This window comes from Schistocerca piceifrons, chromosome X (genome assembly GCF_021461385.2).
Source record: "Schistocerca piceifrons isolate TAMUIC-IGC-003096 chromosome X, iqSchPice1.1, whole genome shotgun sequence".
NCBI classification, from domain to species: Eukaryota; Metazoa; Arthropoda; class Insecta; order Orthoptera; family Acrididae; genus Schistocerca; species Schistocerca piceifrons.
Window position 1 is genome coordinate 790,652,922 of NC_060149.1, and position 27,204 is coordinate 790,680,125.

At 42.9% G+C, this 27,204-nt stretch overlaps 1 protein-coding gene across 25 annotated transcripts in view; it reads left to right on the top strand.

The window, feature by feature from the left end:
* The window catches only part of LOC124721282 (myosin heavy chain, muscle), a 48,682-nt gene that overhangs the window by 10,054 nt on the left and 11,424 nt on the right, over positions 1-27,204 (top strand). For 9 of the 25 annotated variants that reach the window (XM_047246175.1, XM_047246185.1, XM_047246177.1 and 6 more), the window contains exons 10-28: positions 28-165; positions 533-652; positions 987-1,136; positions 2,197-2,367; positions 6,717-6,896; positions 6,977-7,136; positions 9,034-9,086; positions 10,097-10,184; positions 11,303-11,420; positions 12,614-12,737; positions 15,782-15,918; positions 16,679-16,805; positions 19,263-19,472; positions 23,882-24,010; positions 24,236-24,379; positions 24,461-24,561; positions 24,863-25,064; positions 25,156-25,212; positions 26,507-26,760. In XM_047246175.1, coding sequence (XP_047102131.1) covers positions 28-165; positions 533-652; positions 987-1,136; positions 2,197-2,367; positions 6,717-6,896; positions 6,977-7,136; positions 9,034-9,086; positions 10,097-10,184; positions 11,303-11,420; positions 12,614-12,737; positions 15,782-15,918; positions 16,679-16,805; positions 19,263-19,472; positions 23,882-24,010; positions 24,236-24,379; positions 24,461-24,561; positions 24,863-25,064; positions 25,156-25,212; positions 26,507-26,760 — 2,663 coding nt within the window. Of the gene's footprint in view, positions 1-27; positions 166-532; positions 653-986; positions 1,137-2,196; positions 2,368-2,862; positions 3,034-4,035; positions 4,207-6,716; positions 6,897-6,976; positions 7,137-9,033; positions 9,087-10,096; positions 10,185-11,302; positions 11,421-11,993; positions 12,112-12,613; positions 12,738-13,359; positions 13,478-15,781; positions 15,919-16,678; positions 16,806-19,262; positions 19,473-23,881; positions 24,011-24,235; positions 24,380-24,460; positions 24,562-24,862; positions 25,065-25,155; positions 25,213-26,506; positions 26,761-27,204 lie in introns of all 25 variants that reach the window. The other 16 variants (XM_047246193.1, XM_047246191.1, XM_047246188.1 and 13 more) reach the window with 5 other exon arrangements.

Below are 27,204 nucleotides of genomic sequence, written 5' to 3' on the forward strand. Positions count from 1 at the left end.
GTCTAAGTGTGCTTGTGCGGGTTGTAGGAAGCCTTCGATGTGCTGGGTTTCACCCAAGAGGAGAAGAACGACGTGTACAAGATCACAGCTGCCGTCATGCACATGGGTGGCATGAAATTCAAGCAGCGCGGCCGAGAAGAGCAGGCTGAGGCCGACGGCACAGTTGTAAGTACCTCACTTCCTGCCTACAACATCTTATCTTGTTTCCTTCTCGCAGCAATTTTCGGGTCATAGAATTCTCATTATTTGCCACGGTAAAAACAACCTGCCCATCATTGGCTTCACTTAGTTTATCGTCCATAAACTGACAAGTTGCTTTTCAAAATGAACTTAATTTTAGCTGTAATCTGCTCTTTAATGTTAAAAAGTTTGTTTGAGACTAATTAGAGAACATTTGACAGAAGCGGTATTTATGAGATTTTCTGCCTACAAAAGCCAACAACAATCGCATATTAAGATTTCAGTGTCCACTTTTCTACTACAGTCTGCCAGCGACCTTCACTGACCGCTAAGCAATGTTTTCTTGATGCAGGAAGGTGAGCGCGTCGCCAAGTTGCTGATGACCAGCGCTGAGGACTTGTACAAGAACTTGCTGAAACCAAGGATCAAGGTCGGAAACGAGTTCGTCACCCAGGGTAGGAACAAGGACCAGGTGAGCTTTAATCAACACCTACATTTTTCGTACATTCAGCTATAGTAACACAGCTTGAATCGTTTTAGAAACAAAAAAACAAAAAAACTCAGTTTAACATATTTCGAAGTCTGCAATTTCTTTAAGAGCACACTTCTTTGGTTGATATTTTAAAATGTATTTCTATATGCAGTTCCCTAGAACGACACTATAGTTCTTTTACTTGTACCTTGCATTCAGCCCCGGTAATTGATTGCCAAGGTTAAAGGGAACGGCGAATGGAGAAGTAAAGTTCATCTGTGTTACGTCCGCGATATTTTGTGTACCATGTCTAGAGAGCCCGTCTGTGTTACAGGTCGCCTACTCCGTAGGTGCCATGTCCAAGGCCATGTTCGACAGGCTGTTCAAGTGGCTTGTGAAGAAGTGTAACGAGACACTGGACACTAAGCAGAAGAGGCAGCACTTCATTGGTGTACTGGATATTGCCGGTTTCGAGATTTTCGACGTAAGTTTAAATATGCATTTTTATACATTCACTCATTTCTGGAACAATGGGCGCTATTTCACATTGTGGATCTTGATTATAGTCATTACAAATAGTCACTTGACCTTTATACTGATTTTATTTCTTCATTTTTACATCAATTACGTACATAAAAAGTTCTTAATATATTAATAAATTTATATTGCCAGAAAACCATTTCCTTCATGAATAAAGCGCCCACTCCTAGCTACACATAGATTTTAACGTTATGTATTACATAATTTTTAAAGTGGGAGGAGACGTAGTATACTATTTATTATTGATTCATATGAACATTTTGTTAACTCAATTCATTACTTCTCACAAAACAAGTTTAATTACAGGTGCTCTTGGTGCAGTTTCTTTGTTCAGTATGTCATATATGTTCTAGCAGATTCACCATTACGTTCCTGGAGCCATTTTTAAAGATTTATTTTGTGTCTCTTGTACATTGTTTGTTCTTCATTGTTTCCTTATATGCTTCTGCATTTAGAGAGAAATTATACGCTGTACTTGGATAGCTGAAATTAATTCTTTTATGTGCCACGTATGAGCAGTCAGCTTCTGCTTAAAGCTTTAACACTTGTCACAACAGAAATGAACAAACTTGTTTTAATCATTTGTATAAACAAATCCTTCTGTTGTAGTAGTAGTATTCAACGTTATTATTTTAACGTTTTGTCATTAGCTACTTTGGAAGCTAAGCAAATTTAAAGTTAATGTGTAATAAGTACTTATATCTAACAGTTGCCTATTAAATAATAAGTAGACCACTGTACATAGTTCTTACTTTTTTGTGCATAATGTCACTCATACTTAGTAATCTTTAGTCAATGTTATCAATTTAACGTTCAGTGAAAAGCGCACTTCAAACCAACTTCTGTATATATGTAAAAATCAAAATACAGAATGTACAAAGCTCTAACCGTAAGCAATCAGCTGTATATAATTCGGCTTCTATTCACTATTAGAATTAAACTACTAACGACTACATATACATAGTTCGTAGTGAATGTGTTTTAACATGACGCATGTTTTATAGTACAACGGCTTCGAGCAACTGTGTATAAACTTCACCAACGAGAAACTGCAACAGTTTTTCAACCACCACATGTTTGTGCTGGAGCAGGAAGAGTACAAGGCTGAAGGAATCAACTGGGCGTTCATTGACTTTGGCATGGACTTGCTAGCTTGCATAGAGCTTATAGAGAAGGTAGAACTAGCTGCAGATTGCTGAACTAAACTTTGCCTCAGACGAATTATGCTTAACAAGACAACTCGGCTTTTGTCCGTCCAAACAAACAAGAAGCTTTATCTGACTCACTCACATAACTGCAATAGTAGTCAGAATACGTGGTAGTAGATCATTGACTTACATTGTTTTGTCGAATGTTACGAATTCCTACCTCGCTGAATTCGAGTGTAGGTGTTTGCAGTGCTAGGCCATCTTAATGAAAGTACAGTTAGTGGACATTCAAAAGCCGGGATGTTACAGCTATTTGGTCTAAGGCTTGCAATGTTAGCCGCAAGATAATCCCAGCTCTGCTCTGAAAGCAGAAAGGTATGTAGTAAACGCGTAGCAAGCGAGGCTCAAACCCACTCACACGTGTCAGTAACAAAGGACTGGCTCTAACACTGCTGTGAAGCATGCAGCTCTAACATTTCTGCTTATTGCACCTGCTGTAATGCGCCTTTGTATGAAACACAGTTTAACGGCTTCGAGCAACTCTGCATCAACTTTACCAACGAGAAGCTGCAGCAGTTCTTCAACCACCACATGTTTGTACTGGAGCAGGAAGAATACAAGACTGAGGGAATCGTCTGGACTTTCATTGACTTTGGCATGGACCTGCAAGCTTGCATTGAACTTATTGAGAAGGTAACCCCCTGCCTGTAGGTGAACGGCTCGCAGCCACAGCAGCCGTCTCCGTGTCCTCTGTGTTGTTCTTTTGCAGAACCCCTCTCTGAGACCGAGCGGGACCACATTGTATTTCCGGGAACCGTTGAAGAGCAGCTCGATGGTTTCCTTGTTCTTTTGTGTGTCTTGCAGTCTCCACACACACACGTAATCGGCCTCGGCAGTCAGCAAACCAGACAGTTAAACAGCACGAGACCTGTAACAAAATTGCCGACGGCCGTTTTACCCGTAGTCAGTGGAGACTGAAAGATATTTATGTACCCATGTGTTGCACGTTCCGTTTAAAACCTGTGCCATCGGAACTGGACACAGTGTTTCTAACTGTGTGTACCCCGGCCCTTAGTTCAATAGCTTCGAGCAGCTGTGCATCAACTTCACCAACGAGAAGCTGCAACAGTTCTTCAACCACCATATGTTCGTGCTCGAGCAAGAAGAGTACAAAACCGAAGGCATCGAGTGGGCATTCATTGACTTTGGCATGGATCTGCAAGCTTGCATTGAACTCATTGAGAAGGTAACCTGATTGCACAAAATGTGTGACGTATACCTGCGTAAAGCCGCCACAAGACGCAGCAGGGTGCACAGGAAGGTTAGCTTCGGATGTGTTCCAACCATGACTCCATGTCGATTGATGTTTGTTTTCGTTTGTTTTTCAGTGTTATCCCAAGAACCCAAACAACCGGAATTTTTCGCACGCATTGGTCGATCTATTGCCTCCACACAGCTCTTCTCTTTTTTTTATCGTAGCACTAAAAACGTTCGCCAAAAGGAGATATTTCACTAAGGCGACTGTTTGTTACTATCGAAATACTATCTCGGTCCAAACAAAAGGACACGCGAGATTTGAAGAGAGAAGGAGGTGATGGAGAGTTCCATATTGTGTGTCAGTGTTGTGTGCATCGCATGTCCTCTTAATTGTCTTTTCCCTTGGAACTTGTGTTTCTAACCTTGTACCCCCCATAGTTCAATAGCTTCGAGCAGCTGTGCATCAACTTCACCAACGAGAAATTGCAGCAGTTCTTCAATCATCACATGTTCGTGCTCGAGCAAGAAGAGTACCAGCGAGAGGGCATCGAGTGGACCTTTATTGATTTTGGCATGGACCTTCAAGCTTGCATAGATCTCATTGAGAAGGTAGAACCAGGGGGCATTTAAGGACACATCCCCCTAACAGTTGGCACATAGAGCGTTTCGTTCAACTTGTTTCGGTGCTCGAAAACGTTTACGAGTCGCCAGTGATTATTGCCTCGGTGTAAGTCGCAAAACCGTGCCAAGTTGTACGAAGCGCCCTGCCATTGTCGTGTTACTAACGCTGTTTGTTTATGTATTGATGTGATAGAACTGTTCTGTGAGACTCTCTTTCAGCTCTGTCTGTGGCGTCATGCTTCAGTGTGCTCTCGACGTTAATCACTAATCTTGCTAGGAGTGCTGTACCGGCAAGTACAGATTGTCCCAGAATTCTCAAACATCTCTGTGTTCAGCACTGGGACGATCAGAAGGACGGCCGATTCAGCACCCTTCCTGGACTATTGTGAATGTCAGTGTCACAGTTATTGTGTATCTTCCACTGTTTGTCTCACTGTTACCTGCACCTTCTCCTCTGTGACCGAATGCAGCAGAACGGATTTAATCAACTTTGCGTGAATTTCACGAACGAGAAACTGCAGCAGTATTTCAATCACCACATGTTCATTCTCGAGCAAGAAGAGTACGAGAGAGAAGGAATTCCCTGGGTCTTCATTGATTTCGGGCTGGACCTCCAGGAGACCATTGACCTTATAGAAAAGGTAGTCCTATCATTTATGAGCTTCAAACGTCAGAGTAGGACTTACTGACAGGCTCTTATATGGAATATATATCGTACTCCTTCGGGTTTCAATTCGTTTAATATTGTATCCTTCTTCAGATCAAAAGCTTCGGAATAAAGAAAAATTAAAACGCGTGGATGATATTTTTTATAGAGGCAGGTGATTAAAAAAATAAATATTTCGATTAAACAAAGAAATAGTTAACACAGCTTAACAGAAAAATTTTATTATCATTGTTGGGAGACATATCAAAACAGGTTGTAACTATATTATCTATTGCTACGTAGAAGAAAGATGTTAATTTACGAACCGCTAATGTCGTTATATATTCCATAAATTTTGCAGTTAAAATTTTGCTTACCGAAGTAGATTTGAATGCACTGCATCTCTCACATGCATACGCTACACTTTGACGGAATCGTAATAACGTCAAAACGCAGGTTCCTCAATGCCGCACCTCGGAGTAGTGCTAACAAACTGCATTTCGATGAAAGGGAACCAGAGGGGAATCGTAGTGTTTCTTCACTAACTACACTACTCACATGCCAAAAGTAGACTGCAGTGTCTAAACGTTCAACGTTAAACGAACTGCATTAGAATAGAAAATCTTCGAACCGGTTTCCACACTTTTTATGATTTGACTGCAATGAAAACAATATTTTATATACTTCTCATGATCATGTCATCTAAAGTTTCAGGTGCAAACGACAGTGACGAAAGTAACAAGTCACCAACCAAAGAGCTGGTTATCGCATTTAACACAAAATGAATCGCTGGCGGACATCGAATGCTCTACCCTGTCCTTGTGTAGACCTTCTGTGTGTATTTGCATCTTGGTATGCGTAGTGTAGGCTACTAATGTAACATGCTGAGTATCATGGCAAATAAACAAAATGTGACTTTTTCTGGGCCCGCAACTCATGCAAGAGCTGCTCCCAGTTCGCATGTCCAATATTGCTGAAACACTAAGTAAAGACACAAATGAAAGATAATGAGAAAAGTAAATGAAACTTCTGGACTGTTTGTTTATCTTTTCCTGTTTTTATTTTGGAATCTGTTCACAGAATTTTCAGTACATACCAATTAATTGATTGCTCTTCCCTTTCACTCAGTTCTGACCCTGAATCTCAAAAATGAATCTTTAAACTTATTTTTTTTGTGAAAGTGTTTCAATAAAGTTCAGCACTCCCTGTTACCTTCGGAAAGTCACCTGCCATCGTCCAGAGGTAAGCTTCAGTTGGTAGTAAGCTAACGCTGCGCTGTGTGCCGTTGTATGGATATCTCAGAAGTTCTATTTCTAAGGGAACATTTAAGAACGCTATTGCTATCATTCACGATGCTAGTATTTGTATCGCATTTTATTTAATGCAAGTAACTAATCTTTAAGTATGACAGGCAGCCTGCTTGAGTGCATGATAAAGCGCCTCAAGTAGTTCTTCGGCTAATAGAATTTGCAGTATTACTGAATATTTTTCTTGAGATATAACCATCGCAAATGTTCATTTCTTCACGTGTAATTAAGATCATTATTGTCGAAATAAAAAGTTAATACTTTATATGCTTAAGAAATGTTCCCTATTTGAAGTAAATGAAGTGATCAGTTAAGTAAAACATTAAAATTTCTTCTGCGGTTGTAGTTCTGCAAAGTGAATGTATTCATCAGCGAAAGAAAATTGCTTGTAAGGTCGTAATGTTTTCTTACTTTGCACATGCAAATTTTCGACTAAGGAACAGAGATTACTGCGCACTCTTTTGTGCCGATTCATTCGAGCAGCTTTCTTTCGCTGATTCGTGAGGAGAAGGGCAATGCCAAAGCAAGTCTCTCTGTGTGCACAGCCTATGGGTATCCTGTCAATCCTGGAGGAAGAGTCTATGTTCCCCAAGGCGACAGACAAGACCTTTGAGGAGAAGCTGATGAACAACCACTTGGGCAAGTCTCCCAACTTCATGAAGCCGAAGCCGCCAAAGCCCGGTCAGCCCGCTGCCCACTTTGCCATTGCTCACTACGCCGGAACGGTAAGTCACGCAGTCAGCGGACTCGAGCACCCGAATCTGTGCGCGGCCAAACACTTACTGACGGTCCTCTGCTTCGCCAGGTGTCCTACAACATCACAGGGTGGCTTGAGAAGAACAAGGACCCCCTGAACGACACCGTCGTCGACCAGTTCAAGAAATCCGCTAACAAGCTGCTGGTAGAGATTTTCGCCGACCATCCTGGACAGTCTGGCGGTGCTGAAGCCGCTGGTGGTGGCAAGGGTAAGAGAACATGTATTTCCTACAACTACTTATGGAATATAATCGCAAGTATTTTCTTGCGCAAAGCGAGGAAATTCATTCCTCTCATATTCTTAAGTGTGTGTGGCTGTCGGAGTGAAGAAATTTTCATTAGATACCACCCCAGGAAGGCGGCTGCCATCATCGGAGCGAAGTGCTTGTGTAATCGTTTACTGTATTCGGCCTAAGTTGAATTGGATTTCATCGAATGCATCTAGAGTCGATCAACTACACATTTATCAAAGTCTACTGGCGCACTAAATGGAAAATTTCTGAGATGTCACGAGATTAAAAAAAAAAAAAAAAAAAAAAACCAAAGCGCTACGTGGGTTTCCCTTGGGGCTATGGGACTATAACTTTCCGAACTATCAATCGTAATTGACATTTTCTATTGCGCTAGATGCCTCTACTTGCTTTTCTGAGTCCGCAGCTCGTGGTCGTGCGGTAGCGTTCTCGCTTCCCACGCCCGGGTTCCCATGTTCGATTCCCGGTGGGGTCAGGGATTTTCTCTGCCTCGTGATGACTGGGTGTTGTGTGATGTCCTTAGGTTAGTTAGGTTTACGTAGTTCTAAGTTCTAGGGGACTGATGACCATAGATGTTAAGTCCCATAGTGCTCAGAGCCATTTTTTTTTTTTTTTTTTTTTTTTGCTTTTCTGACTGTAGTGACACAAATTCTCAGTCTGTGGCGAAATCAGCCGTCCCTGAAGAATAGTGAAATCAACCAAGCCTAGCATCTCATGTGAGTGATAAACGGGTCACGATCTCTCGGACACTGATATGGAAAGGCCATCCGTTAGTTCTTTCTTACCCGCAGTACCTTACATGTCTGGTCTTTATTTTTTGTTTGTTTTTTAGTTTCAGTTATGACAATAGCTTTTGAAAGTCACAAGAGCACAGGATTTCTCGTCTTCCATTTCACTATTTCGCGTTAAAAATAAAACTCAGATGGCAAGTAATTTTGGCTCTGAAGATATTCGTTCATACATGTATTTTGCTTTGGAGCTCAAAGACGAAACACATTCTAAAACTGAAACTGAAAATTTCCTGTAGACAGCATACTATTTCTTTCAGCTATAAATGGATGACGCAAAACACACACACACACACACACACACACACACACACACTCCCACACATAACACGAATCAAAATTTCTATGTACATATGATCTCCTTTTCGATTTTAAATGCGTCACACATTAAGGAGCTATAGCTCTAGAACTACAAACTACATTTTACTACACAAAATATTTATGAACAAGCAACTTCATTGACAAATTGTGAGCTCTAAATTCTCATTTAATTGCTCTATGTTTAGGAGAATTCTCTCTAAGAATATTTGCAGAGAATGATCTACAAAGGTACACGTTCTCTTTATTTTTCTCAAGACAAAAAGTAAGTTGTCAAATCCTGCAGTGTTACATATGTTTGCAGCTGCTGGCACGAAGCGGCACCTGGGTTCTTCATTCCAGTCCGTCTCCATGAAACACAGGGTAAAACCAAGACGTGACCGTCACACAACTTACACCTCTTGTAGACTGTACTTCCACAGCCTCATCTCGCATCTCTTACAGCGCGGCTACTTGCCTGCCGCCTAACACACTCTTGTCGTTATTTTATTTTTGCAGATCGTAAGCTACAGCATTTATTTGTTCTGTCTCTCTTAAGGGCCACTTGCTCTAATGCTGCTGTCGATATACTTCCTTTTCCTTGTAACAATTTTGCGTTGTGTCTTACAGGTCGGTTATATGTACATACATACTCACAGCTTTTTACATCACTGTTTAAGTGCATTTCTATGTATAATGTATGCAAATTGTTCTGTTTATTTTCTCGCGCCTGTACTAAAACTCGCAACTATCGCTTTATTGTTCAATAGGTGGACGTGGAAAGAAGGGTGGTGGTTTCGCCACCGTGTCTTCGTCCTACAAGGTGCGTCAATTCCCCACTTTCCAGCTCCTGTAAGCTGTCGCCCAACAGGCGACGCTTATGGGAGTTGTCTGGATATTGTGATTTCACCCACAGCCCTTTTTAAGACAATGAAGTGTTCAGTAACGATTTTTACTTTACGTGTGGCCGTAGCTTGGGAAGTTGCCATTGAGATACGGCGTTAGCCCGAGACGTTGCGAGCGGGCAACGCCGGATCATCGGCAGAGTCCCACCCTGACGGCCGTGTGTTGTGTTACGTAGTTTGTAGCGCGCCGTCTTCCAGGACAAGGACTGGCGACAGCATGAAACCACCACCGGCCAGCACCAAACACGGTGACCTCTAACTGCTTCTCTGCCTCGCTCCTCCACTAACGCTAATCTCTCAACAGTCTCGCTAACTCTTAAGTTCTAAGGATCTGTGCATTTTTTATTTCACTCATTAATTACCGATATTGATCATTTTTGTGCATATGGGGTGTTTACGAACTTAAGACCATCTATTACCAGAAGGGACGGGTAACAACTGTAGAAAGAATACCTTAGTCTTTACGTAAAAGTTCCTTGCCAGAACTGGATTTTATTGTTGCCACCAACACTAGTGGCTATTGTAGTGTCTAATAAGAAATTTACTAACTGATCTAATTATTTGATAACTGGGTGTCTGAAAATACTAACAGAATATGAACCTATTACACTTTCTTTGGGTGACAGTGGTATAGAAACGTTTCCCACAGTTGTAACATACTAGCTATCTCCGAATGGAAGAAACTTTTTTCTGTAACCTCTCCTAAATTACTGAATAAGAAGGATTTGGCAGTTATTTTCCACTGTAGCAGAACTAAACATTAAAAGTACGAAATATTTTCTACAGCTCTGAAAAATTTCCTTTTTATACCACTGTTCTGTGGAGTTAAAATCTTGTTGAGGGGTGTAGGAGAGTTTGTAAACGTGACATGTTCAGAAAGAGTGTGAAACGTAGAATGGCATTTTAAAAGATTGTTATGGTTCCACAGGAGCAACTGAACAACTTGATGACCACCCTGAGGAGCACGCAGCCTCACTTCGTGCGTTGTATCATCCCCAACGAGTTGAAGCAGCCAGGTCAGTACACGGAGCTTCGAAGCAGTACCTCTACACAAACGAAAACATGTACCATTCACGAACAGATACAATGAAAAATACAACTGATCCAGTTAATAGCAAAGCAATTTTGTAAAAGGATATTTCCTGGCTACAAACGAGACACTAACAAGGGAACATCCCCATCGCACCCCCCTCAGATTTAGTTATAAGTTGGCACAGTGGATATGCATTGAAAAACTGAACACAGATCGATCGAGAAAACAGGAAGAAGTTGTGTGGAACTATGAAAAAATAAGCAAAATATACAAACTGGGTCGTCCATGCGTAAGATAGGCAACATTAAGGGCAAAACAGCTGCAGAACGAGAGGTCTTCGGTTCAAATCTTCCCTCGACCGAAAATTTTAACTTTTTATTTTCAGTTTATGTGAAAAACTCTTATGTTTTCATCACTTTTTTTAGAGTGATTATTACATCCACAAGAAAACCTAAATCGGGCAAGGTAGAAGAATCTTTTCACCCATTCGCCAGGTGTACTAGTTAGGTGGGTCGACTACATATTCCTGTCATGTGACGCACATGCTGTCACCAGTGTCGTATACAAAATATCAGACGTGTTTTCCTGTGGAGGAATCGGTTGACCTATGACCTTGAGGTCAAATGTTTTCGGTTCCCATTGGAGAGGCACGTCCTTTCATCAACTAATCACACGGTTTTGCGGTGCGGTCGCAAAACACAGACACTAAACTTATTACAGTGAACAGAGACGTCAATGAACGAACGGACAGATCATAACTTTGCGAAAATAAAGAAAGCAAAATTTTCAGTCGAGGGCAGATTTGAACCAAGGACCTCTCGTTCCGCAGCTGTTCACGCTAACCACGGGACCGCGGCGCTCTGCGCGTCACATTTCCCTTAATATTGCCTATCTTACGCCTGGACGACCCAGTTTGTATATTTTGCTTATTTTTTCATAGTTCCACACAACTTCTTCCTGTTTTCTCGATTGATCTGTGTTCAGTTTTTCAAGGCCTATCCACTGTGCCAACTTTCTGAGGGGGTGCGATGGGGATGTTCCCTTGTAAGTTGTGAACGCTTGACTGTTACGCACGGACCACTGTTCTCTTTGTGTTCGCAGGTCTGATTGACTCTCACCTGGTAATGCACCAGCTCACCTGTAACGGTGTACTTGAGGGTATCCGTATTTGCCGAAAGGGATTCCCCAACAGGATGGTCTATCCTGACTTCAAGCTCCGGTAAGTTCTTAGAAGGAGAACCTAGTATAAACACATAAAAAACATTCACAGTCAAGATCAAAAGCATTCAACTTTTTTAATCTGATAAACTCTTAAACCAAATCATTGAAAATTTTCATCATGTGCCTGTCTCAGTCTTAGTAGTTTTGAATGGAACTTTCATATTCTACATATTTACAGTGATTTTACGAACTATATTAATTATTCATGACGAACTATATTCATTACTACAGCAGAACTCTATTAAACGATGTCTACAGAAAATTAGCAATGATAATTAAAAAATCTAGCAACCTGTGTAATAAACTAGCTGCTTTAGCACATGCATTATGCTTATTTAAGGTGTCTTTTCTTACAAGTATGATTCTACAGCTTCGTGTAGAAGAAGATAATGTACATGGATTTTTCAATAACAGATTTTTTTTAAAAAACTTTCATTTGTATTTATAACAAGAATAATGAACTGAAGTATATGAAGTTTAATAAATTCACGTTAGAGTGTAAGTTATGTAAGTTGTTAGAATGAAACGGTAACTGGGTTATCTGTGATAATGTGTATATTTTTTCCCCAAGCTATATGATTCTTGCCCCTGCCATCATGCAGGCTGAGAAGGAACCCAAGAACGCTGCTGCTAAGTGTTTGGAATCAGTCGGTCTTGACCCCGACAGTTACCGTATTGGACACACCAAGGCAAGGATTATTTTAAAACATCACGGAACCACCCACGAGACAAAACCAGGTGGTCCCGGTGCATTTACTTCCAATTTTTTAACGTCACCGATGAAAGGAATTTTGATTTTTTCCTGGTGACGTCAGAAGCTCCCTTCTTTGCAACGCAAAAACCGATTGGACCATGGATTTTCTTTTTTCCCTGCCTTGCCTGTATTACCCGAACTTCAACTATCAATAATATAGAAAAACAGTTTTCTGTTTGAAATGATAACCTGACTGAAACTCAGGAATCATTTTCAACTCCTCTTAAGCGTAACATCGAAAACCGCCAACTACGGCTTCGATGTTATTGGTAACAACATAGCTTGTTTCTTCCCTTTTTGCTGTTTCCCCAGAACCCGCATATGACCTGCAGCAAACGAGACACTGGAGACGTAGTTTATTACATAATCCCCAAATTTTACACAGTTCTGGGACAAAATGTAACTTTTGTGTATTTTTTTACTCTGGAACACGCTAGATACAAGATTCTAGCTCCCCAAGCCGTGGATGCTCTTAAAGGAGACGACCCAAAGAAGATGGCCCAGACAATTCTGGATGCTGTGAACCTTGACACCGAGTCTTACCGTTTGGGTCACACCAAGGCATGTAACCTTAAAAATCGGGGAAGATATGAGCTTGCTAACATTTTACTTTCACGAGGACATCAAACTAAGTACTTGTAGCAAATTCTGAAGCAAATATCTTCTCCGATTCTCTGTGATGTGTGATCTGTGTGCCGAATCACTGAAGCCTATGAAGACATTGGGCCACCAGTGAAAACATAAAACCCTATTTTATGTGTTACTTTTTATCTAGTTGCAATTGTATAAATGTTCTAATATCTGGACTGCATCCCTTCGTTCCTAAAGCAAACCCACCAGTGACAGTGGGTTAATTTATGTGTGTGTGTTTTGTTACTGAAAGAAGAAACTTGCAGTTTTTTAGATGTGTAAATAAAGTAGATGTTGCCTTATCCTTACCTTAAAGAGGCTGGTTCCCAGTTTTTGTCACGGGACTCAGTGCTGGAAAGCAAATTGGATCACATTTATTTACCAGACATTAGATACTAAAGAGGAAAATTGCCTCTGTTGTCATAAATTATGCTCTTCGACAAATTTGTTGGTCTTAGTCCCTGACAAGCTGAGGAACCTGCTTATCCTATACACACGGTGAAACCCAACCACGACTTGGGCCCATGCTATATCCACCGTGTTGCATCTCCAGATACAAAATCCTCTGCGCACATCTTGTCAAAGAGCCAATGGCAGCCGAGAAGGCGACGCAAGTCATCCTGGACCACGTGAATATGGACGCTGAGCAGTATCGAATGGGTAAAACAAAGGTATGGATGGCAGACATCAGCCTCTCACAGTTCTGTCCAACGAAATACAGCTTAACTGAAATGAGCAAACTTTGCTCGTAATAGTACACTGTGAAGTAAATGGCTGAATGCCTTCTATATCTTGTAACCGGCCTAAGTTAGACAATATTAAAAGCTTTCAAGTCGTTGTCGTATAACAGGAACTGCATTTGCTTTTATCTGTATGTCTGTTCTGTTACCTAATAAGTGCCTGTTAACTTACATTAAATTTCATGATTTGAGGTAATAAGTATCTTCCTCTCAACTAATTGACGGCTGGTTACAATTGTTGAATTATATCTATGGAGTAAGACAACTTGCTAACGAAGCTTCTCTTAACAAAATATTTCGGTAGTTCGGGTACAGCAGTTCCACTTTGCTATGCAGATGATATTCATATCGTATTTGCAATGAAACCCATTCACCATTTTCTATTCAATCAATTGAGGTAAATTGAGGTATGGCTTCATAATTTTCATTAACGCGCTTTCCAGAGTTTGTTTTAACAGCTTCTTATTATTCCCCAGAATCTGTTTTAGGCACATAGTTTTCGTTTGTGCATGGTGTTTCTGCATGATAATTAATGCAGTTTTTCGGTACATAGGTGCTGCTAATCTCTTCGTTATAGCTTTTGGAGGCGTAGTAATACCACTTCAGGTATCAAATACATCAAATGAGCTTTAAGTAAAGACATATGATTTGAAGTGTATCAACCTTATTACAAGTAGCAGAGACTAATTCTGCGGTATACTTACCTAGGACAGATCTAAAGACGAACAGATTACTAAAAATATTCTAATACTCTTCATATCTGACAGGCTATTCCAAATTTCTGGTCTTTTATCTACGGAGCAGCTGTGAGTTTAGAGACCCCGGTTCATATCACGCTGCTCCATTTTCGTGACTTCGCCAACGTACAAAATTATTTTTCTGGTAGCATTTAACAAAGAGCTCATGAAACAAATAAACGAGAAAACGCATATTTCAGCTGTGACCGTGCACACGGAAAGGAGTTTCAGGGCGCAATTTCACTGCGTATCCTCACCTCACAAGGGAACCTCCCCATCGCACCCCCCACAGATTTAGTTATAAGTTGGCACAGTGGATAGGGCTTGAAAAACTGAACACAGATCAATCGAGAAAACAGGAAGAAGTTGTGTGGAACTATGAAAAAAATTAGTAAAATATACAAACTGAGTAGTCCATGCGAAGATAGGCAACATCAAGGACAATGGGAGTCAAGGAGCGCCGTGGTCCTGTGGTTAGCGAGAGCAGCTACGGAACGAGAGATCCTAGGTTCAATTCTTCCCTCGAGTGAAAAGTTTAATTTTTTATTTTCAGTTTATGTGACAAACTCTTGTGTTTTCATCACTTTTTTGCGAGTGATTATCACATCCACAAGAAAACCTAAATCGGGCAAGGTAGAAGAATCTTTTTACCCATGTACAAGTTAGGTGGGTCGACAACATATTCCTGTCATGTGACGCACATGCCGTCACCAGTGTCGTATAGAATATATCAGACGTGTTTTCCTGTGGAGGAATCGGTTGACCTATGACCTTTCCATCAAATGTTTTCGGTTCCCATTGGAGAGGCACGTCCTTTCGTCTACTAATCGCACGGTTTTGCGGTGCGGTCGCAAAACATGGACACTAAACTTATTGCAGTGAACAGAGACGTCAATGAACGAACGGACAGATCATAACTTAGCGAAAATAAAATTTTCAGTCGAGGGAAGACTTGAACCTAGGACCTCTCGTTCCGCAGCTACGCACGCTAACCACGGAACCACGGCGCTCCCGAGGTCACATTTTTCTTGATGGCTTATCTTGCGCATGCACTACTCAGTTTGTATATTTTACTAATTTTTTTCATAGTTCCACACAACTTCTTCCTGTTTTCTCGATTGATCTGTGTTCACTTTTTCAAGGCCTATCCACTGTGCCAACTTATAACTAAATCTGAGAGGGGTGCGATGGGGAGGTTCTCTTGTCAGAAGCAGTGGTCGAATAGGGAGGGAAGAAGGGCTTTCTAACACGATTTATATTACAGTCATGGAGAACAGGGCAAAATTTTCACTATTTTTTTGGTCAGAGAACAAAACGCGTTTCATGTTTTAATAACAATTGTTGGATCACTGTTTCACCGTACTATGAAATAAAAACGAACATGATGATGAAACAGGGCTATGGCAGCAAAATAAAGCACAAATTTGCGCCACAAGGGGTATTAGGAGACAATTCCTTCCGCCGACAGTTCGTGGTTAGAACGAACCACTGTTTATAGGTGTTCTTCAGAGCTGGAATCCTGGGTCAGATGGAAGAGTTGCGAGACGAGCGTCTTGGCAAGATCATCAGTTGGATGCAGGCCTGGATCAGAGGTTACCTGGCAAGGAAGGAGTACAAGAAGCTCCAGGAACAGAGGTGAGCCAACACTACCTACTTGACAGCTCCTAATAGTGTAGTTTTCCTCAAGTTGCTATTAGTGTCCCAGTTATACCTCAGAGTTAAATTATTATTTTCAGTACAGCTTGGAATGTGCTTTTTACCAAATTATTTGTGGGGAAAAACTAGTTAAATACTTGTCAGTTAGGAAAGACTGGGTTGTGATGTGAGATGTTTCAATTACTTCACATTCTCTGAAAAATTCTGCAAAACTTAAAATAAATATATTATACATTTTAAAGTCAGATGAAGTCACATTAGTAAATACTCTCAGAATCACCTAGTAGCCAGTAACAAGTGTCTATTTAATTGGCCGAAAACTGAATTAAATAGCATTCATAACACTTCACACATAAATTAGTCATGCGCTTTATTCCAGTGCATTTTTATTTCAATGTTACATACTCGCTTTTCTGTTCGATTAGAAACTTCTGCCATTAACAGTTTTGGTTTTCGCTACAGAATAGATGTTTTATTCCCTAGTAAGAGGTTTCTATACGTGCGGTCACTCGAAGCACAGCCAACCGTGAAATATCTTTGAAGCAATTGATTATAGTCCGTTCCACCACCGAGAAGTAGTAACTTGGCTTGAGATATTGAGTAATAAACATTACTCTGTATTTCAACTATTAAATGGTACGACGTTGGCTAGGCTCTAACACTGTTAATTTGTGTGAAGAGTTGTTGCGTTTTGTGATTTTCTACTATACAATTGCGGTTTGTGTGTGTGTGTTGGCAGAGTGGCCCTCCAAGTGGTACAGCGCAACCTGCGCAAGTACCTGCAGCTCCGCACCTGGCCATGGTGGAAGTTGTGGCAGAAGGTCAAGCCTCTGCTCAACGTCACGCGCATAGAGGATGAGATTAAGGTACGTCCTCCATCTACATCTACATCTACATCTATACTCCGCGAGCCACCTTACGGTGTGTGGCGGAGGGTACTTATTGTACCACTATCTGATCTCCCTGTTTCATGTATCACTTAGTCGCTCTACTTATTTTAACTTCAAATCTGTCTTCTTCCAATTACGATTCGAGCAACGTCTCTGAACGTGATGCTGACGTTGCTTTCCACTCCGTCCTTTCATTACAAGCCATTACCCATTGGAATGCACAATGCCTAAAAGAGAATCAAAGTTCAGTTCTGTCCTATTGCTTTCTCTCGATCTCGTAACCAGTAAATGCACTTTCCATCTTTTCTTGTAATTCTTCACATGCTATTTCTGGAAGCACGACAGCTGTGGCATACTCACGGGGAGAAATTTTCTCGTCGCAAAGAAACTGTGGAAACCGGTGATGTAAAAACTGACGAAAATGGACGACGTGGGCCCCAAAAAATATAATTTAAGTATCATTGCAAGTTATTCCTACTTCCAATTCCGCCCGATGACTAAAACTCTGCCATTACGGTTCCATAAGGGTCTCGAACTGTTATAAGACTGTGAGATTCACCTCGCTCTCACTGGTCCACGCATCGTATTCTGCTTTTGCCACAAAATGCCTACTGCTACCTCCGAAATGTAACGTCTGAAAAAAAGACCGTCCAATTTTCAACATGTCCTCCACTTTTGATATAGTCTAAGAGAGGGTGATTAAAACATTTTGTATTTCACGTCGCAAAGAAACTGTACAAACCGGTGATGTAGAAACTGATGAAAATGGACGATGGGGGCCCCAAAAAACATAATTTAAGTATCATTGCAAGTTATTCGTACTTCCCATTCCGATCGATGACTAAAACTCTGCCATTGCGGTTCCATTAGGGTCTCGAACTGTTGTAAGACTGTGAGATTCACCTCGCTCTCACTGGTCCATGCATCGTATCCTGCTTTTGCCACAAAATGTCTACTGTTACCTCCGAAATGTAGCGTCTGAAAAAAAGACCGTCCGATTTTCAACACATCCTCCACTTTTGATATGGTCTAAGAGAGGGTGATTAAAAAAAATTAGTATTTCTCGAAGTCATATGTTTCAATACCACTATTACGCATTCTATCGTTTAGGTGAATATGCTGCCCAGACGCATCGGCGTAAGTGACGTTTTTGGAGAGGGCAGAAGTTCGTGCAGCACTAGGACTCGACTAGGAATGTCTATCAGCCTGTAAGCTGTAAAACTCACGGACAGATCAAAAGTATCTGTCTACCACAACGGGCTCCAAGTTCGAACCCCTGACCGGCATACATTTCAATCTTTCGAAAAGGTTCATTCCCGCAAACACTCCGCCGAGAATTAAATGTTCTATCGGGGAGCAGATGTTATAATTGAGAAATCAGTGTCTCAGATCGCCATTACGGTTCCGTTAGGGTCTCGAACTGTTATAAGACTGTGAGATTCACCTCGCTCTCACTGTTCCACGCATCGTATTCTGCTCTTGCCACCAAATGCCTACTGTTATCTCCGAAATGTAACGTCTGAAAAAAAGACCGCCCGATTTTCAACATGTCCTCCACTTCTGACATAGTCTCAGAGAGAGTAATTTAAAAATTTACTATTTCTCGAAGTCATGTGTTTCACTACCACTATTACGCATTCTATCGTTTAGGTGAATATGCTGCCCAGAAGCATCGGCGTAAGTGAAGTTTTTGGAGAGGACAGAAGTTCGTGCAGCACTAGGACTCGACTAGGAGTGTCTATCACCCTGTAAGCCGTCTAAAACTCACGGACATCTGTCTACCACAACAGGCTCCATGTTCGAGCCCCTGACCGGCACACATTTCAATCTTTCGGAAAGGTTCACTCCCGCTAACACTCCGCCGAGAATTAAATGTTTTATCGGGGAGCAGATGTTATAATTGAGAAATCAGTGTCTCAGATCGCCATCTCCCATTCCAGCGGGCAAGTGAAATTGCTTTCTGCAGAGAGGCTCAATTCCAGTGGAGCTCTCGATTCCTGTCGAGTTATTCGCAGGTGAGGTTCTAGTCACTCGCTAATCCGTTAAACACGGCGGAATGTTCCCGTGTTTGCGAAGGATAACGGAAAGGTAACGTGGCATCCTATTTCTGGATATCACCGCACATATCTCGTGGGCCACTTGGACCATCCCGCAACCCACACACGAGCCACATTTTTAGGTGTTGCCAGCTAAATATGAACCTCCCCTCCAGCCTGATTCCTCGTTGCTCCCCACACGGCCCACGGCTTCCAGGAATATGTATTTTTATTTGAGCGCGTGCCAGCGCGGCGCCCACGCAGGCCTGCCCCCCGGCGAACAGCGAGCAGCGCGCTCCAGCGGGCCTCAGTCCTCGCTAGCCACCCGAACCGAACACTGCCCCAGCCGACGCTCCCAGACATGGACCCCCTTGACACTCCTGACTGTGGTTTGCAGAAACTCGAGGAGAAAGCACAGAAGGCACAGGAGGCCTTCGAGCGGGAAGAGAAGGCGCGCAAGGAAGTTGAGTCCCTCAACGCCAAGCTGCTGGAGGAGAAGACGGCGCTACTCGCCCAGCTGGAAGGAGAGAAGGGCTCTCTGGGTGAGGTCCAGGAGCGCGCCAACAAGCTGCAGGCCCAGAAGGCGGACCTCGAGTCTCAGCTCAGGGTGAGTACTTCGCTTTTCTCGTAGGCACAGGGACCCACTGAACACAGGGCGACTACACTTGCACCGGTGAAAGAGTTATATTCCAGAACAGGCTTTCGGAACAAATATGTTTTTTTATCCGAATCTTCACGCTGGATACACAACATCAGGCCGTATGCCATGGCGTCAAGACAGCAGTCATCAAACAGCAACGAATATCACTGTTACTTTGCGATCTTCTTCAGATTCACACACACTAGTCGAAATTAGTAGCGGGTAGGACTGACATTGTGCAGAAACCAATAAAGCTCAACTCAATTTTTAAGAATAGTGGAAATGAAGGGGTGCGATACTTTCTTCACTCCGAAGGGAATAAGCGCATTTAGTCACTTATTTACTGTAAGAAAGCATTTGTCGAGAATTTTTATGAAACTGACAGGTCACTCGATTCCAGAAATCTTCTGGTGTTTCACGTACACATCATACAACTCACTAGATTTTTCTTATAACACTAGAGGACAAACCGAGTCTCAGTTCTCAAAAGAGTGAGATCAATTCGGATAATTTCGAAACAGCAACAGAACACGAACTCTAATTACTCATTCGATTAAGTGTCTTATCTGGTAGGTTCAATCAGGCAGCTGCAATGTCTCTGTTCCAACAAATATAAAAAGCCCACTTGATTCCAGAAATCTCCTGGTGTTTCACATACACATCATACAACTCATTAGATTTTTCTTAAAACACCAGAGGAGAAACCGAGTCTCAGTTCTCAAAAGAGTGATAGCAATTCGGATAATTTCGAAACAGCAACAGAACACGCACTCTAATAGCTCATTCGATTATGCGTCTAATCTGGTAGGTTCAATTAGGCAGCTGCAATGTCTCTGTTCCAACAAAAATAAAAAGGGATTTAAGTCCAGTAGGGAAGAAGGCGCTGTCGTTAACCTCTGGATACCTATTATGCAGGCATAAAGACAGATTCAAGAATCACTTAAGTAACAGTCGAGTAAATGAAGCGTCATGTTATACGAACAGCACCAAACTCTCAATATGACACTATGAAAATCTTACTAACAACGGCGTATCAGAGTGCATCTGTAAATGTCAATCTTAGGTGCGGAACAAGGCACCGAGAAGTCGGTTTCGAGTCGAAGCTACGAATCCCACAGTTCCAGAAAGTATTCCCTTTACATTAGTTGCATTACATGTGACAATTTATACCATACACTCACGATATGTTGTAATCAAACTGTAGTTTAGAAACTATATTTTTTCAAAACTGCACCCGCCGTCAAAAGTACTGTAGAAATTAATTTTATATGTTATATCTCGTGAAATGACTTTCAGTTAACTGGTGAGAATAACAACAAGTAAAGTGGACAGCGACACCTTTCAGCCGTAGACTTTACAACAGCTGTTAAATTACTTGGCAGTAGGACTAGCCATTGCTTGCCAACAGGGTGGATAAGAGTGCCATATAGCTACAGTCTTTGCCTCATTCATTGCTATTCTTCAATGGATCTGACAACGCATGCATTAGTGCAAAACGTCTGTAGCTAAATAAACAGCAGTTCTATGTAACAGTATTTCAGCGAAGGTGGTCAAATCGACGACGAGACATCTTTCCAGGGACGACACAAGTCTAAGCCTCAAACTCTTTAAAGCTTCTGTTTCGACTGTAATACTGAAAAGCAGTTCTAAGCAGAACTGGTGCACTTTCTTCAGGCAAAATTTCTGGGCGTGTCCGATTTACAAAATTAGTAAGGTGCTTTCCTTTTAACCTGTTCCTAGCAGATTTATACATTCAGAAGGTAAACGAACCGTCTGACATTAGACAGTGCCAGCTCCCCCTCGTCAAACAGACCTTCAGGCAAACAGAAATACACAATCCGCGCCCAAGCGATAAGCTCCAATCCTGGCATCGTTCAACAAAGTGTCAGCCTTGTGAAAATATACAGTTTATTTTCTCCAGAACGTAAAGGCCTCTTCAGGTAAATCTACGTTAGTGCGGAAGAAATATTATTCTTTCGGGGTATGAGTTATCGGAGTTACAGTTTAGTATTTCCGAAGATTCGTGTCAGTAGTCCACAATATGCGCACTTTTTTTAAAAAAGAGGAAATGGAGGGAAAAATTGATTTAAAAAGTCGTATTCAGAGAAACTTTGTTTGGTACGTGAAACTCGATACTGGGGTAGGTAAGCTGGCCGTCAGCCATTGGCTATTTCGAGAAGCACCTGAGTCAGTCTCGGGTTACACTTGAGTAGTGCGTGGCAGCGTGGTGGAAACCGGAACCGGCCAGCCAGTCGAAACGGATATAAGCACTTAGACCGTTCGCTGGTTGTGCCTCTCGGAAACGGTTCCCACTATAACGTTATTTGGGAAGGTGGAACCACTATCACGAAACACGAATAAAATAATCAGCTTAAGAAAAATAAAGTAACCGTACAATTCCCATCGCGTCCTCAATACTGCAAATCCCAACTACAAAATTTCCGCATTCTTTATTTCTGTCCAGCCTATGCTATGATTTCTGGTCAGTAACAAATTGCTTTCTAAATGTGAAACTAGTCTCGAGTAAAGTGTTTTACAGTATCTCGGTACGCCTGCACAATTCTACGTTAATTTCATTAAAAGTTTTCTTTCCTTCCTAAAATGCTCGTGTATGCCACACCCTATGTTCGCAAGCGAGTGTACAGGGTGTGGTTGAAGGCATGTAGGGTATCATTAAGTCCCTTTGTCACTGCGTAGCATAAATATGAGATGAAGTAATATGTTCGGTGACTCTTCTAGCAACATCCACTCCTGATATTTTAAGAATAAGCTTTTCCGTGAAGTCAGAAGTCATAACTGTTTTTGTGTAATTGTGTAATTTCCGAAATATTAGGAAACTTTTCAGCTTGTACATTTTTTACATACATTTTTTAACAAAGGAGTAGCTTGTGTTCAAGTAGACGTTGACTGTATCAAAAGGGGCATTTTACGCTTACACTGGTCTAGCAGGATTACACTGAGCATTGTCGGCCGGAGTGGCCGTGCGGTTCTAGGCGCTACAGTCTGGAGCCGAGCGACCGCTACGGTCGCAGGTTCGAATCCCGCCTCGGGCATGGATGTGTGTGATGTCCTTAGGTTAGTTAGGTTTAATTAGTTCTAAGTTCTAGGCGACTGATGACCTCAGAAGTTAAGTCGCATAGTGATCAGAGCGATTTGAACCATTTGAACACTGAGCATTCACCTGGTTCCTTCCGAAAATGAGCCGGGTTCGAATCTGGGCCGCTGCTAATATGGACTACATCTGTGAACTGGTATCAAAAAAACATGAAAAATATGTGTGCGTCTATCAGAAGCGGCGAAATCGGAGACGTTACGCTTGAAAATAGAAGAAGGGATACGGACAAATGCCGACAATAGTTTGTACAGTATCACATGTCTGATGAAGCTCCAAATATTTATGTGAAAGGAGCGGGTGCCGGAGAACAAAGTCTAGACGCTGCGGCCGCACGAGACGCTCGCGCCCTGACTCACGGCTCCAGGAGCAGAAATAGCGCACGTAAACAGCTCCGTCGTGAATCACTGCTCCATCGGAAATAGTCCAGTCCGTGCTGTAAATGCTGCACCTCCACGCCGGCTGAATTTATGTCGTTCATATATTTATTTTCTTCCAGCCTGGTATAGCTCAGGTATGCGGCTGTCTGTCGGGAGTAAATTAAAACACGATGCGGCAGTAGAATGGCACGATTGTTACAAACGTAGCAGGGAGCGTACAGGAGAGAAGGAGGTTTAGCTACGGGCAAAAAAAAAAATGAAACGCGAAACGCAAGGCAGAACAATTGACTGGCTGTGAGTAGAAAGGGACATCAGACGCAATCCTTGGACCTCAACCAATGTGGTGGGGATTCTCAACAGTTGATTGTTGAGGGAGCCAGTGAGATGTGAGATAGGGAGCTACTGCGAGGCCCGTTATGAGTGACGGGAACCAGTGCGCGCTAGGAATAGCTCGGGGGCAGCCGTGTGCCAGCACAGCAGGCGCGCCTCTTCCGTCTACTGCCTCGCACGACAGGAAATATCAAATCAAAGAAAATGGGACGATATTCTCGCCGCCGCGCCTTCACCCTGTTTATAAACGTCCTCTGGAAGCGATCCACGAGCGTCATCTATGATGGAGTGTTAACGATGTGAGGGAAGGACTCGCCAGCACACGAGGCGTGCCTGGAATCGGTTCAACTATTTTTTTTAATGGCCACCTTCGCGAAATATCACCCACGCCTCTGCTGTCCTCGTCTTAAATGGTTACGCACCTCTAGCACGAATTAGCACTAGTAATTAAAACAGCTGAGATGTGTACGATACTTATAAAATATTGTCCAGTTGCGGACTGCTTTGGAGGGTGGTCCGTGAAGCTCGGCCTGACTGGCTTTTCTCTGCCGTAGGACACACAAGACCGTCTCCAGCAGGAGGAAGATGCACGCAACCAGCTCTTCCAGTCCAAGAAGAAGCTCGAGCAGGAGATCTCTGGCCTCAAGAAGGATGTCGAGGACCTCGAACTCGCCGTCCAAAAGGTAATCGTCCGGTACTTGAGCTACTTTATTGCAATTTAGACGACGTTTCCATTCTGTAACAGATATCACATCACTGCGCGCTTTAGGCACTCAAATTCAAACGACAACAAATTTTAACGCTTTCTCAATAATCCGAATTCAACTTTCCAAAAGCATTGTTAAAGCTTCAACAGTAGCTGAGTAGGACTCGAGCGAATACACTAAAAATTACGTGGACGCTTTCAGTCTGAGCAAGACAAGGCCACCAAGGACCACCAGATCCGCAACCTCAACGACGAGATCGCCCACCAGGACGAGCTGATCAACAAGCTGAACAAGGAGAAGAAGAACCAGGGCGACATCAACCAGAAGACTGCTGAGGAGTTGCAGGTAAGCGGCCACGCCTGTCCTGCCTACAGTGGTGCTTCCGAGTGCGAGTCATTGCGAGTAACCGCCTGCTTTCTGCCGTAGGCTGCTGAAGACAAGGTGAACCACTTGAACAAGGTGAAGGCCAAGCTCGAGCAGACGCTGGACGAACTGGAGGACTCTCTGGAGCGTGAGAAGAAACTTCGGTGAGTTGCAAAGCGATCAGCAGCTCTCCAAGTACTATGTAACGATTAGTCTGCATGCCAAAAATTATGCCGTTCCTCCGCGCCTGACGAGTATTCCAAATTAATCGAAAAACTAGCATTCCAGAAATGATAGTAATGTGAATTCGTAGCAGTTTTTCGTGTTACATTTCTGTAAGGAAACACAAATTAAACCGAAATCCGTCACTTCAGTTCTAAACCTGAATCTGAGAACAAAACTCAGTCGTGCAGGCTACAGCGCCCTGAGGAATTTTTTTTAACCTGTACCACTACGTGTTCACAGTGGCGACGTTGAGAAGGCCAAGCGAAAGGTTGAGGGTGACCTGAAGCTGACCCAGGAAGCCGTGGCCGACCTCGAGCGTAACAAGAAGGAACTCGAGCAGACCATCCAGCGCAAGGACAAGGAGATCTCGTCGTTGGCTGCTAAGCTCGAAGATGAACAGTCTCTCGTGTCCAAACTGCAGAAACAGATCAAGGAACTGCAGGTACAGCTTCGCGAATGCAACCACAATTTCCGCTGCGCATAACAGTGACGTCCAACGGAGTGGGTGTTCAATTTGAAATTTCTCGTTGCAGGCCCGCATCGAGGAGCTCGAGGAAGAAGTCGAAGCTGAACGCCAAGCGAGAGCTAAGGTGAGTAGCGCCGCTTACATCGTGCTATTATTTGAATTCGAATAACACTTTTAAGAAAATGATAGTATAGATATGGTTCCGACGATGGTCTTAGAACGAATATTGGTGCTTTATGTTGTGACTTGGCAAGACAGCCAAGCCACTATGAGATAACCGAAAGGCACGCGTTTAAGCTCACGCAGGCTGGCGTGAGGTCTGGAACAGTTAAAGGAGTTGAGTCTAGTAAAAAAAGTACGTAGCTTCTGGAATACTTAACTTTAATCCGTAATTGGTGAACATCGGTCTGACGGTACATGCATCACAAGATAAATAGCAAAAGATAATGGCGCCTTGCTAGGTCGTAGCAAATGACGTAGCTGAAGGCTATGCTAACTATCGTCTCGGCAAATGAGAGCGTAATTTGTCAGTGAACCATCGCTAGCAAAGTCGGCTGTACAACTGGGGCGAGTGCTAGGAAGTCTCTCTAGACCTGCCGTGTGGCGGCGCTCGGTCTGCAATCACTGACAGTGGCGACACGCGGGTCCGACGTATACTAACGGACCGCGGCCGATTTAAAGGCTACCACCTAGCAAGTGTGGTGTCTGGCGGTGACACCACACTTTAAATTTCTTAGATTAGACGCATTGTGAAGCTGGTTATTGCAAAGAAGTGTAATTCCTCAGCACATCTATCTTCGTACTAACTTCCAGACAAGAGTTCCATATTTCATTAAGGAACAGTAGCATGTTCCCTTCATGGACTGAAAGTGGAAAAGAACCATCGTGCCGAATATCTCCAAACGCGTTTTAGTATTTTATACTCCAGTTAACATGAAGTGAGCCTTTACAATGGTAGCAGCAGTACCATTTAATTTTCCACGCTGAAGACGAGTTTCCAAATTTCAGGAATCGTTTTACGCGTGCAATACCTCCCTGCAGTAGCTTACAGGCGAGTTCTCTAGACATCTATGTAATACACTGGTATTAAAAGAATAATCGTGCAGAAAGGTGTGCAGATACTTTTGGCTTTCTCGGGGATCCGGAATATTCGAATTAATCGAATATGGGACGTGATGAGACTTTGTAAGTTTCATACCTCGTAGATAAGTCATACTCTGCCAGCAGTCTCCTATCGCATCGCTACCTTCCGCGATTTTTTTCATTTTTTAATTTTTTTAGCTGCCTCATAAAACTAGAAACGACAACGTACCTTGATGTGCAAGTGTACTACCGCGTCGGTTACTATAATTTTGTTCTATCAATGGTTCCCGAGAGCCCGATCTGGCCCACGAAAAGTGCGTTTGTGGCGTGCGCAGGCTGAGAAGCAGCGCGCCGACCTGGCCCGAGAACTGGAGGAGCTGGGAGAACGCCTCGAGGAAGCCGGCGGTGCCACCTCCGCGCAGATCGAGCTCAACAAGAAGCGCGAAGCCGAGCTGAGCAAGCTGCGCCGCGACCTGGAGGAGGCCAACATCCAGCACGAGGGCACGCTCGCCAACCTGCGCAAGAAGCACAACGACGCCGTCGCCGAGATGGGAGAGCAGATCGACCAGCTCAACAAGCTCAAGGCCAAGTCAGTACACTCAGCTCATTCGTACATTTATCATTTCCCTACTTGGAAGTACAGCATCATTTACTATCTCACCTTGAGAGTACAAGATAATTCTCTAGAACAGTTTACTTGTAACTAGAATGAAATTTTCACTCTACAGCGGGGTGTGCGCTGATATGAAACTTCCTGGCAGATTAAAACTGTGTGCCGGACCGAGACTAGAACTCTGGACCTTTGCCTTTCGCGGGCAAGTGCTCTACCGACTGAGCTATCCAAGCATGACTCACGCCCCGTCCTCACAGCTTTAATTCCGTCAGTACCTCGTCTCCTACCTTCCAAACTTTACAGAAGCTCTCCTGCGAACCTTGCAGAACTAGCACTCCTGAAAGAAAGGATATTGCGGAGACATGGCTTAGCCACAGCCTGGACGAGGTACTGGCGGAATTAAAGGTGTGAGGACGGGGC